We start from the raw sequence: 20355 nt of genomic DNA, 5'->3' as shown, positions 1-20355 counted from the left end.
TCGGCCCTTAACAAAGCCAAATTGTGTAGGGTCCAGTGTCTGGAGGCTCCCAATGTTTTTGTTTGAGTTCCATGATAATACGCTCCATAGCTTTACAGACCAGACTAGTCAGGCTTATGGGGCAATAGTTTCCGGGGTCCGTTGTGGCACCACCTTTGTGGAGTAGGACCACTGCAGCTGTACGCCATTCTTTGGGTACATATCCTGTAGTAAGGCTAAGTTTGAACAGTGACTTAATGTGAGGGTTCAGTTCTTCTTGGAGTGCATGTAAGACACAGCCTGGGACACCGTCTGGTCCCATAGATTCTGTGTTTTTTGCTTTGGAGAGGGCAGCTTTCACCTGTGCATCTGTGATGTCAGGGAGGTCACATTCAGTTGAGATAGGTGTTTGCTCCTTTGGGGGGGAAGGGGGGAGAAGTTTGTGCTGAATCTGTCTGCCAGGATGTTGGCTATGTCTGTAGGTTCTATATATTTTGTACCGTTATGCAACAGTTCAGAGCATATCTGGGAGTTTCCGCCCATGTTTCTGACATAACTAAAGAAGGCCTTGTGATTATATTTAGTGTCTAGGGCAATTTTTCTTTCAAAACTGGCCTTTGATGATTTTATGAGGGATCGTAGTTTCTTGCTAATACTGATCAGAGATGCCTTCGCTTTCTGGGATTTTGCTCTGTCATGTAGTAGCTTCCTCCTTCTGTTGTATAGCTTATTTATGGCCGGGGTCCACCAGACCGGTCTCCTGTTTTTGGAGGAGTGAGTCTTGGTTTTATTTGGAATAGCACGATCCATGCATTCCTGCAGGTGCTCATAGAATGCATTTGTAAAGGATTCTGAGGACTGGGCTGTATTATCCTCTGGCCCAGGGGCTTTGAAGGATTCCACCTCAGTCTTGAGAAGTGCAAAGCTGGTTTTGGAGAAATTCTTTACAGTGATTTCCTTGGCTGGGGGTGGGGATGGGATATGGATGTCCAGGGAAATTTGTTTATGGTCTGATCTTACCAATGAGGAGTTTACCTCTGGTGTGGAACATAGAGTCCCCATGTTGGTGATGACCAGGTCCAATATGTTGTTCCCTCTTGTGGGAGTGGTGACCAGTTGTTCCATTGCGTTAGAGTTTATAAATTCAAGGAACCATTGGGCGAAGGTGTTTGGGCTTGAGTAGTTTTCCCAGTCAATGTTTGGGTAGTTGTAGTCACCCAATAACATGGAGAGACCTTCATATTCTCCAGTGTTCTTAGGAATGCCAAGTGGGGTTCCTGTAATAGGGAGGGTGTTCTGTAGCAGGCTACAAACTGAAAGGCAGTTTTGCCCGCTGTTAGTTGCACATGGATGGTTTCCAATGCTTCGTGCAGTGCCACTAACCTGGAGGTGTAGGTACCTTTGATGAATATAGATACTCCCCCTCCTTTTGTGCTTTGGTCTGAGTTTTGGGGCCAAAACGCATGGTATGAGTTATAACCTGGTAGTGCTGGGGTGCTCTCAGGAGTCTTGAACCAGGTTTCTGTTACTGCACAGACATCAATTTTCTCCATACTGAGGAGAGTCTCGAGTGCGTGCATCTTGAGGTTTAGACTTCTGGCATTGAGTAGCATTACCTTTAGTTTTTTTATCTTTGGGTTGTCTATGGAGGTGGGTTTGTCCTTTGAGCCTTGCCTAAAAAAGGCACTATGGGGGTGGCAAGAGCCTTGGCCAGTATACAAAAGCCTAAGGATGACAGGTGCAAGCCGTCCCTAGCGAAGCAACGTGGCTTGTCGAGCATGTCATCCTAGGCTGACAGACACTGGATCCCCTTTGAATGACACCAATACTTCAGCCAATTGTTGAAACTGATCATTTTGTCCTTATACTGTGGCATCATTCTTGGTGAGGGCAAGATGCTACTCAAGGTCAGGGACATACCAGCCTGGGCTACATGGTCAGAGAGCTCCTCTATGTCTTTTTTCATGTAGTCCAGGGAGGTACGTCTTAGGTCATTCACACCAGCATGGACAATGACGAAGTCATACTTGTACTTGCTTTGGAGTGACCTGAGTGCTTGCATTATGTGGCGGATCCTGGCACCCGACAGGCAGCTTACAGTGACCTTCTCTTTGTTCAGTCTGGTGAGTGGGACGTCAGTGTGTAGGACAATAGAGTCCCCTATAACAAGTGTATTTGGTGTGTTGTTTGGCTTTATGGGCTGTGACTGTGAGGCACACTGATTTTGTGAGATATGTGATTTGTGGGTATTGTTGAGGGGTGGCTGCTGCTTGGATATCTGCTTAGGAGGTCTTTGCTGTTTAGACAGATTTTTATTTAGAGCCTCCGAGTATGTTTTTGTGTGTTTATGTGTTGGGTATGCAGATGCAATAGGTCTGTGTGAGACTGGATTTGTGGTGTGGGTGGTTACCTTTTCATCCTGACTGACTGTGCCAGTCTTGGGTTGAAAGAGCTCTGCCTCCAGTTTGGCTGTGTAACTGCATCTCTCACATGTATTAGAGTTTGTTGGAAGGAGGAGATGGTTGTCTGTGTACATAAGGCAATTGTAACATTGCCTCAAAATTCCCAGATTCACCAGCTGGACTGGAGAGTAACCTTGAAACTGACTCTTGGACATACCAGATTAGTATAGGGACCTGTTTTTTTTACCGATCAGATCAGAGAAGGGAACTGATTTTTCACTTGATCAGGAAGGACCAATCGGGAGTCGAATACTTATGAGAAGTCAAGGAGGGTGTAGTGCTTTAATTAGTTAGTGTTTCCTTATAAGAGCTGAGCAATTCCAGGGCTTTAGAAAGAGAATAGAGTGATTACTTTGAGGGTTTGAACAGTTCTAAGGGAAAAAGTGAAGAGCAGACTTTGTGGAGCCTGGAATAGTTTAAATCTGTTTAGGTGGCGCTGCCCGATGCTGCTCAGTGCGCAAAACCGCACAAAAAGAGAGTTGTAGGGTTTTAAGAGAGAGAGATCAAGGAGTTTAGAATTGACCCAAAATGGCCAATATAACTACAGCTTCTAGGTAGTAACCACTACTCCAGGGACAGGCGGGCTGTTCAGTGTTAACCACTCCCACTGGTGAACACAGAGACTTCCCTTTAGCCCAAGCAAGCACTGGCCTTCTAGAAACTTCCAAACAGTTCAGAACAGCAAATCTGTAACTGAACTTTCTTAGCTTTCAGAAAGTGGGAAAAAAACAAGATTTTTTTTGTTTTTTTTTTCTTTTTGTTGTAGTTTAAAGGTAGCAGAGATACACAAGCAGCAAAATAATCACAACAGTGCAATAGATGACCCCACACTTGAGTGCTAGGCCAAAATCATGTAAAATGCAGTTTTTAGAGAAAAAAATGATTTTAAATTAAGTGCAACACAGGAAATGCAGTAAACAGGCTCTAGATGTGTTCCAAGTACTGTTACTGTTACAGATATAAACTTTAGCAAGCCGGAAAATGCCAAAAAGTAGGCGGCAAAGCAGTAAAACTTAACAAAAAATCAGAAGAAAATACTTAAAATCACAAAAGTGGCTCCTTTTCTTCTCTCAGCGTTTTCTCCTCTTGGTAGGTGCTTCAGCAACAACTAGCAAGCCTGAAAAGACGCCAAAACCATGAGGCAGCCTGGTTTTAAGAGAGATCAAGGAGTTTAGAATTGACCTAAAATGGCCAATAAAACTACAGCTTCTAGGTAGTAACCACTCCTCCAGGGACAGGCAGGCTGTTCAGTGTTAACCACTCCCACTAGTGAACACAGAGACTTCCCTTTAGCCCAAGCAAGCACTGGCCTTCTAGAAACTTCTAAACAATTCAGAAGAACAAATCTGTAACTGAACTTTCTTAACTTTCAGAAAGTGGGAAAAAAGCAAGATTTTTTTTTTTTTTCTTTTTGTTGTAGTTTAAAGGTAGCAGAGATACACAAGCAGCAAAATAATCACAACAGTGCAATAAATGACCCCACACTTGAGTGCTAGGCCAAAATCAGGTAAAATGCAGTTTTTAGAGAAAAAAACGATTTTAAATTAAGTGCAACACAGGAAATGCAGTAAACAGGCTCTAGATGTGTTCCAAGTACTGTTACTGTTACAGATATAAACTTTAGCAAGCCGGAAAATGCCAAAAAGTAGGCGGAAAAGCAGTAAAACTTAACAAAAAATCAGAAGAAAATACTTAAAATCACAAAAGTGGCTCCTTTTCTTCTCTCAGCGTTTTCTCCTCTTGGTAGGTGTTTCAGCAACAACTAGCAAGCCTGAAAAGACACCAAAACCACGCCAAAATGGTCCAGTACCTTGGTACTGTGGTGTCTGAGGATCCCCTGCTTGTACATCTATTGACATAACAGAATGGCCATATCCTGCTGTGGCCATACCTCTCAGCTGTACAGATTCACCCAGGTTAACCAGAGGCAGGGCTCATATATCTGGTCAGTTCCCCTTCACACTGTGGTTTACGAGCGGGTTTGTAGCCACCCATTACTGGGTTTGCAGGCAGGGGTAGTATGGGCACACATCAGAGTTTCAGACCACACACTCCATGGAGTCCATGCTTCTACACTCCCCACTCTGTTATTCTATCCTCTTCCTAACATTATGCAAGTGATATCTGAGAAGTATCCCTATAGTCGTCCCTTCATCCTAGCAGTATTTAGGTGTTGGTCCACAGTTCATGTGGTAGGACATGGTGGGCATGCTAGTGGGATTTGTCGACATGACCTTGCATTTGTGTTCTGTGGACTGTGTTATGTTGTTAGTTGGGACCCCATGAGATAACATACATTGGCAGTACGGATGAGACACAGAGGACTGTAAGACATTTGGTAATGATGCAAGTCATCTGTAGCAGGCAGGCCAGTGCATTCTGTCACTTCTACAATCCCAGGCTGTGTGCCACTGGATTCCCCTGAGGTGACAGAGTAAATGTGTGAGGTGTTAATAGCAATAGTTCCTGTCCTTATTAATCCATTGTTCTGCATGCTGGCAGGGTGCTGCTTACAGCTAGGGACACACCTGCATGGGACACCTCTTCAGCATGCTGCATTCTGTGGATATTCCCATACAGAAGTGGGGGTCATACTGTACTCATTCCCAACAGCAGGGATATGACCTGTAATAAACCTGTGGCTGATGGTGGGGTGAGCTGAGTGCATGTGTGATATGGAAGCTTCTTGCAGCTGACTCATAGATATACATGGGACATTTCCCTTATGCTGCCTTGTGTGGGGACATATGCAGTCTCTCATTACTTCATAACTGTGCCTTTTGTGGTCTGCCAGTGATTGGCCAGACTACATCAGTATTCCACACTACACAGAAAACTAATGTGCTGCTAACCTGTATGTACAATTCCAAAGGTATGTGCAGTTGACAGTGACATTTTATGTGCACTGTCTAGGGTACTTCCACCTGTGTACTGTGTGTATGTCTGGGCCCACATTCATGGCATGTCCATCTTTCAGATGGTGGCAGATATTGACATCTGAACAATGAATATGGATGACTGCTGAATTTCCTCTTGCTGGGATGCATTGTGGTTGGTACTGCAGTTGTCAGAACATGGCCCTGTAATCGACAGTACTGGCTATAGGCCACCTGGACGCAACCCTCCATGCCTACATGCTGACCACTTCCACACAATATACAACACATAACAACCTAATACATAGAGCCCTGCATATTGTACACATGCAACAATCTGTCCTGGAAATTATGCCAGCACAAGTAATCTGTGCTCCACTGTTTTTAAACCTACACATACATGTTACTGCATTTCTACATAGGATTGTGTGTGTGTGTGTGTGGGGGGGGGGGGGCACACCTGACAAGTGTAAACATTTGCTATGACGGCACTGGTATTTCAGGTACTCTGTTGGCTTCCATTTCGTTTTGTATTCTGACCTATCATACAGACTAGAGGCATATTAGTAGAGTACAGATCTTAGGTTTTATTAACCTACATTTCAGTTTCAGACTTCTTACCCTTAAGAACTAGCATACAACTGACTGACCTGTTGTAGTCTGTCTGTATAGATCTGGAGTGGGGGGCTGTTCTCCATTGCCATTAATTGGAGGCCTTACCACAGCCTTTCTTTATGGTCATCTACACCTGCCCTGCTGGCTGAGGCTATTGTTGGGTATGTGAGCCTCACTGAAATCCATGTGTGTGTCCTATGGGCACACATTTGGGCCACTACATGTACTGCAGTGGGATGTGTCACCTTGTCTAGTACTGCCTACTTTGTTGACACCAGTATTTGTTATGGATTTCATGCTGCCCATATAGGTGTCCACTATCTGCTGCCATCCCATTCAGCCACCAGATTCCCTTGCATGCTCACATCTATACCATAGATACACTTAGCAGAACATACTACTCCATTCAGTAATTGATAGGAAGACTGACTTACCTTGTGGCTGTGCCAGTATTGAGGATGATGCTGGAGGGCTGACTATGTCGGATGCACATAGTACACTTCATATACATTGTAAAGCACAGGTAGTGTTATGTTTGGCATCCCTTTTACTGTATGTTTGAGTCAGAGAAAGGTGTCATTCCCTGGGTTCCTACCGTGTGAGTGTATGTGCTATGTGTTGCCTCTTTGCCAAAGCCTGGGCATACTGGGCATGCCTCCTTCTGTCTACATGGGCAGGCTCAGGTTGTTCCTCCTCCAAGTCACTCTGTGCCTGTGCTGGCCTTGGCAATCGTGGGGGACTGTGTGTCCCTGCCCCGTGCTGTTCCTGCTGCAGCTGTTTTCACAAGATCATATTGCATAGCATGGCACATACAATGAAAATTTGTGTACATGCAGATGGAGAGTACTGCAAAGCTCCACTGGATATGTCCAGGAACCAGAACCATGACTTGAGCATCCCAAACACACGCTCTGTTATGATTCTGGTTTGTGCATGTGCCTCATTATGGCGTTCTTGTTCTGGTGTGTGTGCATTTCTGATGGGTGTCATCAGCCACAGCTTCAGTGCGTGACCAGCATCCCCCACTAGGTGGCCATATGGGATGTCCCCACTGGCAAATCTCTAGTACAGCTGTGTCATATACCAGACGTGGGAGTCGTGATAGCTTCCAGGGCTGCCAGCACACACATTTATTATAATGCCCTGTGCATCACACACAACCTGGCAGTTGATGGAGGGGAAGCCCTTGCAGTTTATGTAGGCCCTACCCTGCTCACTGGGTGGTGCTTTGATGTGTATGTGTGTGGAGTCTATAGCACCCACTAACTTAGGGTATTCTGCTACTTGGTGGAAGAGACTCATATTGCTGGTCAACACCTCATGGGTGTTGAGGAAATATATGTGCTCACCGGCATGTGCTGACATGGCATCCAGGAACTGGTGGAGTACCCTTGATGCTGATGCCTGTGAGATCCCCATCATATCCCCAGTTGGCCTTTGGAAGGTACCTGTGGCTAGTATTCTTAAGCCTACACATACCTTGGTATCCACTGGCATGGGTTCCCCTCTGTTGGTTCTGTGTGTGAGGTGTGGCCAGCACAGCTCAACAATTTGCTGTAGGATGTCCCTGTCCACCGTATAGCGCTCCACTATCTCCAGCTCATGCAGCTCCTGGTAAGTTACTCTTTGTCTGTACACACTTCTTCTGCTCACTGTAGGTTGGTCATCAGCATTCTCATCCTCACCACCCTCAGCCTCTACCACATATTGATGTATGAGAGTGATAGCAGCCTCTATTATTTTATTAGTTTTGTCAGTTAAAATTTCCCCGTCTGTGTACACCAGTGGTGTAGAGTTTGTGGGAAAAACCAGAGTGAAAGGTGTTTGCATAGTTTATAGTAGTGTACTGGGCTGGGCTGCTGCCTTTGTAATTGGCTGATTCTGATGCATTTCACCCGCCAGCTATGCTAGTTCTCCTTGATTTCCTACCTACTGCTGTTTTCTCTTACCATTGCCTTCCCGCTTAAGCTCCAGGGCGCGCTGCGCATACCCAGTGCTCTTTTTTTTTTTTTGTTTAAAACCTGGTGCATGGCATGCACACCCATTTAGGCAATGTAAACACTGCTAGGCAGCCTCAGGCACACCCCTCTTCCTTAGCTGTGCTTAGCTAAGGGCAAACACAGGCCACAGAGCTCCAATAAGCTTACAGCATGCATGACACTCCCCCTTATAAGGTCATCTACCTCTTATGCTTATACCATGGTGCTGCTGCACCTACACGGTTGCACCTACACGGTGCAAGCTAACATTGAGGGGAAATCTGTGATTCAGTATCAGTCCCCTCATTTGCATAAAACTGATTGCTAATGCATGGTTACAAAACTGACATTCAGTGTTCCCCCTTAGCAACCACTATTCGATGGTATTGTTGACTTATGCATGCCATTATCTGTTATGGCAAAATGCTAATTTTGGTTTAAAAGCTTATTTCCAGTTTTTTTCTTATTTTTTCTTAGTTTCTGGCCGATCCTGTTTGCACATTGGCTGAAATTGGCCAAAAAAATAAAAGTTATTTTTTATAACTTTTCAACTATTTACCATGCCAATGGCCATATATTTGGCATTGGCATACCTACTACATTGAATACATGCTTTCTTTGGATCTGTCATGCCTCAGTTTTGTAATTTGCAGAAATGGATTTGGTTAGTACCTGAATATATTAATACAGGTTACACTATTCCTGCACAGATGCCTGCCTACTTACTGGAGTGCTAATTCACCTCATTTGCATGGTTTTCACCTGCAAATGGGGTAATTAGCATACAGGAGCTGTGTCCATGCAGGAATAGTGTAGGAGCGCTCGTGCACGCCCCGGGAGCTTGTTTCTGGATTGCTCATCGGCCATATTGTGTGCAGCAGCTCTTGCACTATTCCTGCACACTGTGCAGAGCTTGCTGAATCCTGAGGTATGTCTTGAAGATGGATTACCTTATATTAAAAATTAGAATATATGATCTAACTTTTGATCAAAATATGTCTATTGTTGTAAGAAATCTACGTTGATTACCCAGACTACCCTGCTGGCATATGTAAAGCATATTCCCTACCTATTTTCTGTGTGTGGTCTTGCAGAAAAAAAATAAGTAGAGAATGAAATTAAAATATCAAAAAAATCTTCATTAATTTTTGAGGCTACTTACAAGTTTAGCATCAGAGTTATACCTAGAAATGAAAGCAAATGTCAAATAAATATGCATGGAAAGCAAAGCAGACATTTCAAGTGTGATTTTTTTTATAGCAACACATAGACCACAGAGTCAGTGTGCCAAACAGACGCAGCCCTTAAGGCCAAACACAATGCCAGACACACTCGTCATTGGTGACTCCATAGTCAGACACACTGACGTCCCGCTCACCAGATTGAGTAAGGAGAAGGTCACAGTAAGCTGCCTATCGGGCGCTAGAATCCGCCACATAACGCAAGCACTCAGGTCACTCAACTGCAGGTACAAGTATGACTCAGTCATTGTCCATGCTGGTGTGAATGACCTGAGACGTACCTCCCTGGACTACATGAAAAGAGACATAGAGGAGCTCTCTGATTATGTAGCCCAGGCAGGTATGACCCTGACCTTGAGCAGTATCCTACCTTCATCAAGAATGATGCCACAATATGAAGACAAGATGATCAGCTTTAATAATTGGCTTAAACTATGGTGTCATTCAAAGGGGATCCAATGTCTGTCTGCCTGGGATGACATGCTGGACAAGCCACACTGCTTCACAAGGGACAGCTTGCACCTGTCACCCCTGGGCTTCCGGATTTTGGCAAAGGCTCTTGCCACCCCCATTGTGCCTTTTTAGGCAGGGCTCAAATTCTAAACCTACCACCCTAGAACACAAAAAAGGAAAAAAACTAAGGGTAATGCTGCTCAATGCCAGAAGTCTCAACCTCAAGATGCACGCACTCGAAGCCCTTCTCAGTATGGAGAACATCGATATCTGTGCTGTGACTGAAACCTGGTTCAAGGCTCCTGAGAGCACCCCAGCACTATCAGGTTTTTCCTCATATCATGTGTTCCGGCCCCAAAATCCGGACAACACCAAGAAAGGAGGGGGGGTGTCCATATTCATCAAAGACACCCTCACCTCAAGGTTCGTGGCAATGCACGATGCATCGGAAACCATCCAGGTGCAATTAACCATAGGCAAGACTGCTCTGCAGTTTGTAGCCTGTTACAGGCCACCCTCTCAAACTCAGGAACCTCACACAGCTTTCCTGAAAACACTGGAGGGGATAAATATATCTCCAAATACCATCATACTGGGTGATTTCAACTATCCAAATATAGACTGGGATCACTACTCAAGCCCCAACACTCTAGCCCAAAGGTTCCTAGAGTTCATAAACTCAAATGCCATGGAACAACTGGTCACCATCCCCACAAGAGGAGAAAACATACTGGACCTCATCATCACAAACATGGGGTCACAATGTTCAACACCAGAGGTATACCCATCATTGGTGAGATCAGATCATAAACTAATCTCACTGGAAGTCCACATCCCGCCCCCACCCCAGATAAAAAAGACCACAGTGAAGAACTTCTAAAAAGCCGACTTCACACTCCTAAAGACTGGTGTGGTCTCTTTCAAAGCCCCCGAGCCAGAGGAAACCATTACTCAAACCGCTGAATCACTTACAAATGCCTTCTACCAGCACCTCCAGGACTGCATGGATCAGGCAATCCCAAACAAAACAAAGACTCTTTGTGCCAAAGGCAAGCATCCAGTCTGGTGGACCCCAGCCATAAACAAGCTTTACAACAAAAGGAAAAAGCTACTACAAGATAGAGCAAAATCCGTAAAAGGGAAGACACCCTTGATCATTATAAGTAAAAAACTGAGATCTCTCATAAAAGCATCCAAGGCAAATTTTGAGAGAAAAATCGCTAAGGACTCAAAAGACAATCATAAGGCCTTTTTTAGCTATGTTAGAAACCTGGGAGGAAACTCCCAGATATGCTCAGAATTAGTGCAAAATGATGTAAAAATCACGGAACCTACAGACATTGCCAACATACTGGCTGATAGGTTCAGTGCAAATTTCTCCCCCCCTCCCCCCAAAAAGGAAAGATATCTATACCAGAGGACTGTAGTCCCCCAAACATCTCAAATGCTCAGGTGAGAACTGCTCTCTCCAAGGCGAAAAACACAGCATCCATGGGACCAGATGGTGTCCCTGGTTGTGTGCTACACGAACTCAATGAGGAATTAAACCCGCAGTTAGGGCAACTGTTTAATCTTAGTCTCACCTCAGGATACATACCCAAGGAGTGGCGTATGGCAACGGTGGTCCCACTTCACAAAGGAGGCGCCTCCACCGACCCCGGAAACTACCATCCCATCAGCTTGACAAGCCTGGTCTGCAAAGCTATGGAGAGGATCATAATGGAACTCATAAATAAAGACATAGGGGACTTGCAGATGTTGGATCCAACCCAGTTTGGCTTTGTCAAGGGCAGATCATGCCTTTTAAACTTGGTTGACTTTTTCGAAACAGTCACCAAGGCCATTGACGAGGGCAAGGCAGTCCACACAGCCTACCTTGACCTGGCAAAGGCTTTCGACACTACCCCACTTGGGTATCATTGAAAAACTCACCAGCTTAAACGTAAACCCATACGTCACAAGATGGGTTGCAAACTGGCTGAGTGACAGAACCCACAGGGTCAGAGTTGCTGGCGCCATGTCAGACTCCAAGCCTGTCACAAGTGGTGTGCCACAGGGCTCAGTCCTGGGCCCACTCTTGTTCGGCATCTACTTTTCAAAAGTACAGGCAAACACAGGAGTATTATGGCTGACAAAGTTTGCAGATGACTGCAAACTGGGTACCATAGTTGAAAACCCATCTGACACAGACATCCTTCAGAAGGGTCTCATAGAAACGGATAACTGGTGCCAGAGCCATGGTCTAAAGTTAAACGCCAAAAAATGCATAGTCATTCCCTTCGGGAAAAACAAGGTTACCCCTAGTTACCATATAGGTGGCAATCCACTAAGCACAGAAGAGGTTATCAGGGATCTGGCGACCCAGGTTGACAGTAACCTTTCGTTTGACACTCATGTTGCCAAAGTGGTTAGGAAGACCTTCTACATTGACCACCTGATCATGAAGGGATTCACATCTAGATCAAGGGAGGTCATCGTTCCCCTGTACTCATCACTCATCAGATCAATGATTGAGTACAATGCCCCATTCGGAATGTATCTGACCCGACACCTGCAGCAATTGGAAAGGCCCCAAAAGTTCCTCACTAAAAGGATAAAGGGTCTCAAAAATATGTCTTATGCTGCCCGACTGAAGGAACTCCAGCTCTATTCAGTCGCTTACCGACTGCTCAGAGGTGACCTGTGCCTGACATACAAGGCCATGTCCAACCCGGAATTAATGAACATGCTTCACCTCAAAAAATCTAGATCCCTCAGAACTACAAGGGCGGGAGACTTAAACCTCGACACGGCTATTAATAGGACGTGCTGGAGGGACAGATTCATCACCCAGAGACTCCCTATGCTGTGGAACAAAATCCCAGTTCATGTGAGGCAGAGCACCTCGCTGGCCTTGTTCAAGAGAAATCTTGACCAGTGGATGGGAGATCGCAGGTATACCCCAGGGATAACCTCAGTGTCACTGCTTGACAGAGGCACAGCAAAATAATGGGCATAGTATCCTTCAAACTAAAGGGGTGGCGAAAGCCACACAACTCTGGGCTAGGCTTATAAATGCCCTAGGGCAGATAGCCTAGTATGAACCTATGAACCTATAAGTTCATAGGTTGGTACTAGGCTATCAGCCATAGGGCCTATACAAGCATAGCCAAACAATTCCCCGGATATTTCTTCCCACAATATTTACTTCCTTGGACCCCTGTCTAGCAGGGTGACTGACATGATCCCCGGGGTGAATTTCCTATCTCCCATCCAATCATCAAGGTTCCTTTTTGAAGAGGTCCAAGGAGGCGCTCTGCTTGACATGTATGGACAGTCTATTCCAGAGTATGGGGAGTCTCTGGGTCAGAAACCTATCCCTCCAGCATGTTTTGTTCATTGCAATGACAAGGTTTAGATCCCTGGAGCGTGTGACTTTGAGGGATTGGGATTTCTTTAAGTGAAGCATGTCCAAAAGCTCAGGGTTTGACATGGCCTTGTAAGTTAAGCAGAGATCGCCTCTGAGTAGACGATATACCACAGAGTATAGCTGGAGTTTTTTTAGACGGTCAGCATAGGGCATCTGCTTTAAGCCTGTGATTCTTTTAGTGAGATATTTCTGCGGCCTTTCCAGCTGTTGCAGATGTCTTGTGAGGTACATATCAAATAGGGCATTGTACTCTATAATGGGTCTAATGAAGGATGAGTACAGTGGGACAATGACCTCCTTTTTTCTGGATGAAAAGCCCTTAGTGATGAGGTTTGCCACATACAAGGATTTCCTGACTGTTGTGGCAATGTGGTTATCGAAGGTGAGACAAGTCCACCTGTGTCCCTAAGTCTCTCATCACACTTTCGGTGTTTAGTGTACAGCCACCTATGTGGTAATTCATGGGTACATGGTTTTTCTCAAAGGGGATAACTATACATTTCTTGGCATTAAGCTTGAGCCCATGGTTCTGGCACCAAGCATCTTTCTGTAAAGCCCTTTTGTAGAATATCCACATCGTATGGGCATTCAATAGTGGCTCCCAGTTTGCAGTCATCTGCAAACTTTGTTAGCCAGAGTCCCTTAGTGTTGGCCTGTACTTCAGAGAAGTAGATGCCAAACAAGAGCGGTCCCAGGACTGAACCCTGAGGTACTCTGCTTGTCACTTGTCTGGAGCTGGATTTGGAGTAGGCTACTTTTACAGTCTGGGTTCTGTCAGTAAGCCAGTTGGCAACCAGTCGAGTGACGTAGGGATTTATGCCCAGCTTAATAAGTGTATCTATGATTCCAGAGTGAGGGATGGTGTTGAAGGCCTTGGCGAGGTCCAGATAGGCTGTGTGGACTGCCTTACCCTCGTTCACAGCTCTGGAGACTGATTTGAAGAAGTCAATCAGGTTCAGGAGATAAGACTGGCCCTTCACAAACCCAAGCTGGGTGGGGTCCAGTGTTTGAAGGTTGCCAGTGTCTTTGTTTATACGTTCCATAATAATGCGTTCCATGGCCTTGCAGGTCAGGCTCATCAGGCCGATGGGACAGTAGTTCCCGGGATCCAAGGTGGATTCCCCCTTGTGGAGTGGGATAACTGTAGCTGTGCGCCACTCAGTGGGCACAAAGCCTGAGATGAGGCTATGATTAAACATGATACTTAGGTGAGGTGCCAGTTCATTTTGTAGTTCATGTAGTACACAGCCTGGGATGTCATCTGGTCCCATGGATGCTGTATTTTTAGCTTTGGAGAGTGCAGTTTCTACCTGTGTGACAGTGAATTTGGCAATCGTTTGGTATTGAGATGGCCCCTTTAGGAGGTGAGAGGGGGGTGAAGTTGGAACTAATCTGATCTGCCAGGATATTGGCAATATCCTTGGGATCAGTATATTTAATACCATTCTGTTGTAGCTCAGAGCAGATCTGAGCATTGCCATTTAGATTCTTGACATAACTATAGCATGCCTTGTGGTTGTCTTTGGAATCTTTGGCAATTTTATTTCCATAACTAGCTTTGGAGAATTTTATGAGGGATTTCAGCTTCTTACTGAGGCTGGTAAGGGATTTTTTTGCATCCTGGGATTTTCCTCTTTTCTGTAACCGTTTCTTCCTTCTGTTGTATAGTTTGTTTATGGCAGGGGACCACTTTTTTTTAGAGGAAAGTGTCTTGGTTCTATTTGGGATGGCATGATAAATGCACAAGTGGATGTGCTCATACAGTGCCTTAGTGTAGGATTCAGCAGTTGAATTTTCAGCTCCCATCTGCATGGGTGGCATGAAGTTTGTCACTTCTCACTTAAGTAGCATGAAGTTGACTTTGGAGATGTTTTTTACGGAGGTTTCCTTACTGGGGGGTGGGGCTGGGATGTGGATGCCAAGAGTGATTTGCTTATGGTCAGACCGGACCAATGAGGGGGTGACCACTGGTGTGGAGCATCTATCTCCCATATTGGTAATGACCGGGTCTAGGATATTGCAGTCCCTGGTGGGACAATGGATTAGTTGATCCGGGGCGTTGGAATTTATGAATTCCAAGAACCGTTAGGAAAAGGTGTTGGCACTTGAGTAGTTTTCCTAGTTAATGGCAGGGTAGTTGAAATCACCCAGTATTAGGGTGTTGGTTGTATCTTAATATTTTCCAGTATGTTTAGAAAGGTGTAGTGAGAATCATGGGGTGTGGTGGGGGATCTGTAGCAAGCTACAATTTGAATTACAGTCTTAACTAGTGTTAGTTGCACCTGGAGAATTTCAGATGCATTGTGTTGGGCAACTAGCCTGGAGGTGTGAGTATCCTTGGTGAATATGGACAATCTTGCTGTGAGGCGACAATGAATGTTGCCTAAATGGAAAGCAAACATTTATGTCTTTATTTATGCAATTTATCAATAAGCCGCGGTGGTACAGTGGTAGCCTTGTTGCCTCACAGCAAGAGGTTCTCCCGTTTGATTCTCGGTGGGAGCACCTTCTGTGTGGATTCTGCATGTCCTCCCCATGGTCGAGTGGCATTCAAAAGACATGCGTAGAATGTGCATGCCTTTGTTGAAGGTTGGGCATTGAGCTGACACCTCGGCACCCGTAAAAAGAAATCTACTGCCAATCATTAGCGGATCGGAGTTCTGCTGTGGCGACCCCTAAATGGGAAAAGCTGAAAGAAGAAGAAGATTTATGCAATTTATCAACAAAACTGGAATGTGTATACCGATTAATTTTCTCCACAGCGTAGTACCAAATTCCTAAAAAAGAAGTTGTTTATGTTAGCCCTTTTATTACACACAGTGGAAAGTAATAAGCAGCTACAGACTGCATTATATATGAAGATATTTATAGTTTTACCTTTCCTCATGAAAGGAATGTTAGGGTTCAGCATTTGTTCAGGAACGAGGCTCCAGTTGGACATTTTGTTTTCCTTCATAGTTTTAAAACTGGAATTCTGCACAACAGAGTCAATTGCCTTTTCATCAAGGTCTTTCTCCAAGAACTGGCAAATCTTTACCACTGATCCTCGTGGGTCCTGCATTTAAGAAGAAACAGCATTTTACTTAATGTGTTTAATGTCAATGATAGTTTGAAGAAAGAGCTGGCAGATATTTACCAATGATCCTCTTTAATTCCGTATATGACAAGACATAACATTTGTGTGCTCCAGATGAGTGACAGTTTGAGGAAACATTTTTGGAATGTTAATAATCATGGAAAGTGAATAGACTACAGTTAGTTCTGGAACAGAACAAGTTGTTGATATAAGCACAGTAATATGCCCATGATTGTAGAATCATACAAGACATATAGGATTATAATCGGGTCTTTGCTCATAAGTATGGCATTACGTGTTTGAGACATGGATGTCAAGAAATTCTCCTCGAGAGCAGAATATTGGCATCCATGATGAGATCATGTTAATGATGGTTACAATCCAAGACTCAACCTGAATTCTTTTATAGTGCACCGAGCTTCATCTACTCTGTGTACTACTAGCTAATGGAAAAAAAAGGCGCAAAGCTATAAAGGACTTAGCGAGTGCTGTCAAAAAGACAACATAACACAACCTATGTTAGGAAAAGAAAATTAGACAGATTACCAGCGCAGACAACAGGTTGTAAGAAGGTGGATTTTAATTCCGCTGCTGTGGTTTGCCTGCCAGTACAGGCAGCTTGTAATACCCATGGGTGCCAGAACCATAGATCCAGAGGGAGGGAGAGCCCCCCCCACACACTTTTATAGCTGCAAGACCTGTCAGGAAAAATTAACAAAGTGGAGTTTTCATGCTAACGTAGATTTACGCATGGAAGTTAAACTAACTAAACTAGCTGCTCTTGTTCTCTTATTGCTCTGTGTTACAGGACTTATGCTGCCGCTGTTCTGTTGGTGCTGCCAGAGCCAGAGTCATGCCGGTAAGGGGAGTTTTGTTTTTATTTGCAGGAGTTATGCTGCTCCCGTGTGTGTGTGTGTGTGTGTGTGTGTGTGTGTGTGTGTGTGTGTGTGTGTGTGTGTGTGTGTGTGTGTGTGTGTAAAATGCCCGAGTTAGGTATACCTGGTGGTTAAAGTTACTCAGGCTCAAACAAGAGCCTGAATTCTCTACCCATAGCACCACTTGTGATTCAGGGAGTTGAGTCCATAGCTCTCCACTGTCCAGATGTTCACAGAATATTTGGTTCATACCTTTGGTCTCTTCCTCTTAAAATTTGTGCTTTCCTGGCAAATCAGTGAGAACTGAATTCACTAAATAATGATAGCTCTTTAAGTTTCAGTCTTCCTATCTTTCAGGAAACACATGGTAACACAAAACGCTTTATTTTTAGCAACTTTCTAAGATTATAAAAGCAATATTTAAAATGTGTCCCTGGTTTTGGGCCTTGCCCCCCCCCCCCCCACACACACACACAAATACATTTTGTCTTTTTCCAGATTTCTTGCGCTGCAAAGTTGAGAAATTTAGTTGATCGTCAAATTTTACAAGGAGCTGAGAGCATCAGGGGAAGAAAAGTTTAATGCTACTTATGTTAAGTTGTTTGCATTGTTAGTAGTACAACAGGTAGTATACTTGGTTTTGATGCAGAAGGCTGTAGGTACTACTCCCACAGTATGTAGATGGATCGCTGATACTGCACTGTGTTGTACTTTAATGGGGAATGAATGCTGCAGTCCTATGAATGTCCTCCTTTGGAGGAGTTACCTAGTAACTATGAACCCGTTAGCAGTTTGCCATCCATTCCCGATTGCAAAATTACTATCTTATCATTTTTAATGTAGAATAGGCAATTTATTCTTCAAGGGCAACAGGCACTTTATTTGTAGATGAACCAATAAAATATAAAATTGTTTGCTAGCAGCAACCTATGACATTTTGCATATTTACTGATTTTGGTGGATTGTAATGACAGAAGTTTTAGTGGCCTTTTATGGCTGAAATTTTCTAAATTGGGTAGTTTTGTCATTATTGGTTCAAACATTTTGTTTCATTGCTTACTAGAAGACTGTTCCAAACTACAAATTTAAAACACATTCTAACAAGTGGTGCTGTATAATACAAGGAATATAGGTTAATGCAATCAGGAAGGTGAATCAAAGAACGTATACATTTATGCTTGCTCACAGGATGCAGGAGCCCAAAATAGGGGAATAGACCAGTCACCAATGGAGTCCCCCAGGGTTCAGTGCTGAGACTGTTTCTGTTTGGCATATACATCTCAAAAGTAAAAGGAAATACCAAAGGGCTTTGGCTGACTAAGTTTGAGATGACTGCAAGCTAGGAGCAGCTATTGAATCCCCAAATGACTTAACCATCATGCAGGAAGGTTTGCCCCAAACAATAAGTGATGCCAGAATCATGAATTGAAACTAAACTCCAAGAAATACATTATCGCATCCTTTGGGAAGTCACCTACTCCAGTGAACTGGCAAATTGACAATGTCTCCTAAGAAATGACCCAGTTGTTTGGCATTTGGGAACTTGTGTGTACAGTGACCTAACCTTTGATCAACATGTGCCCAGAGTCATAAGAAAGTGTTTCTATATTGCACAGCTTATAAACAAATTGATTGTGACTAGATATAGAGATGTTATTGTCCCCCTTTACAAAGCCCTCATTAGGTCAATCATTTTGTATAATGCCCACTTTGGCATGTATCTGTCCAGACCCATGCAACAATTGGAATACCCACAGATATACCTCACTAAAAGGATACAAGTCCTAAACAACAGGTCTTGCATGGACCACCTCAAAGATTTATCAATATACTCAGTATCCTACAGAGGGCATAGAGGTGACGTGTCTGGCATACAAGGCATCCTCTGACCTAATACAGATGGACCTACTGAACATCAGCAAGTCAAATGGCATCAGAAAAACTCAGTCCAGGTATATAAACTGAATGTTGTGGAGAGACAGATATTTATCACAGAGGCTACCACTGTTCCCAAACAGACTATAAAACAAAGCTCATCCCTGTCCATATTCAAATGCAACTTGGATCTAAGGATGGATAATAGAAAATGTACTCCAGGATTGCCCCTCATGCCACTAATGGATATGTGCAGTTCCTAAATGCTGCATCCCTTACATGGTTCCCCTCAAATTATCTATAGTGCGATCACATTTATCCTCACTAGGGCTAATATACAATTATCAGCCATGGGATAGGTAAGACCAATCAGGAAATCCAAAAACTCCAAGGAAAGGGTGCCACAGAACCAAGAACCAGTAAAACCACAACAGGCACCCAAAGAGGCAGAAGGTAATAATAAAACACGAGCCTGTAGGTGTAAGCAGCAGCAGGTTTAATCACATTATAAAAATGCAATCCTTTGGGTACTATAACCCTTTTAATACAGTCATGCAAGTAACAATTGTCAATACCCAGAGTTTTATGTTTATAAATTAAATCAGTGAGTTTTTTAATATTGGCTCTATAAGACACTTCACTGTCTTTCTCAACATCCCGGTCATTAAATATAAAGTTATTATCAGTACCTTGGTGACTGGAAAAAGACTTGTAACTAACAAGCCATGAAGCGAAAGAGGAAGAGTCCGTCCACTCGTGCACTCCATTGTCACCATTAGCCATACTATCAGTCATTTCCACAGGAACATGTCCCTGAACACCATGTTCCCCTAAAAGGGAGGACTGTCCATTCGGACCTTGGCTCTGGGAATTCAATGCCAATGATTGTAACAAAATTTAGTTGCAGCTCCCTTCTGTAATGCAGCCTCACCTCTAATGCCCCTCGATGGCAAACCGGAAGAAGTTGCAGTTACTTCCTCTACAGGCACATCAGCCTGTCTGCGATCCAAATCGGCTTCCTGATTGCATGCAGGAGTGGAAATGCAATCCTTCCTGTGGGTAGGCCTCATAGGGTTGATATCAAAAGAATTGTCTTTCCCTCGCTGAGAGTTACCAGTCATAAGCGAAATCAATTGAATAAGCTGCCCCTCCACACGAGACAGGTGCGAATCCAGGTCAGTATCTTGAACTGCTTCCCCATCCTGGAAGCTAGCTTCTGCCTCAGATACCTCCATGTAACAAGTAATCCAAAAACTCCAAGGAAAGGGTGCCTTTTAATACAGTCATGCAAGGGGTATAGTACCCAAAGGATTGTGTTTTTATAATGTGATTAAACCTGCTGCTGCTTACACCTACAGGCTCAAGGTACTGACCTGGATTCGCGCCTGTCTCATGTGGAGGGACAGCTTACCCAATTGATTTTGCTTATGACTGGTAACTCTCAGCGAGGGAAAGACAATTCTTTTGATATCAACCCTATGAGGCCTACCCACAGGAAGGATTTTATTTACACTA

General features: G+C 44.1%; 1 protein-coding gene across 1 annotated transcript in view; it reads right to left on the bottom strand.

Annotated features, from left to right (window-relative positions):
- Positions 1-20355, bottom strand: part of LOC122816063 (sulfotransferase 2A1-like) — a 371350-nt gene that overhangs the window by 174377 nt on the left and 176618 nt on the right. The window contains exon 6 of the mRNA XM_044088877.1: positions 15892-16069. Coding sequence (XP_043944812.1) covers positions 15892-16069 — 178 coding nt within the window. The remainder of the gene's footprint in view (positions 1-15891; positions 16070-20355) is intronic.

Source organism: Protopterus annectens, chromosome 1.part1, assembly GCF_019279795.1.
Source record: "Protopterus annectens isolate FY-2018-M chromosome 1.part1, PAN1.0, whole genome shotgun sequence".
Lineage (NCBI taxonomy): Eukaryota > Metazoa > Chordata > Ceratodontiformes > Protopteridae > Protopterus > Protopterus annectens.
The sequence above is the reverse complement of the archived record's forward strand: the minus strand, read 5'-3'. Positions and strand labels throughout refer to the sequence as shown.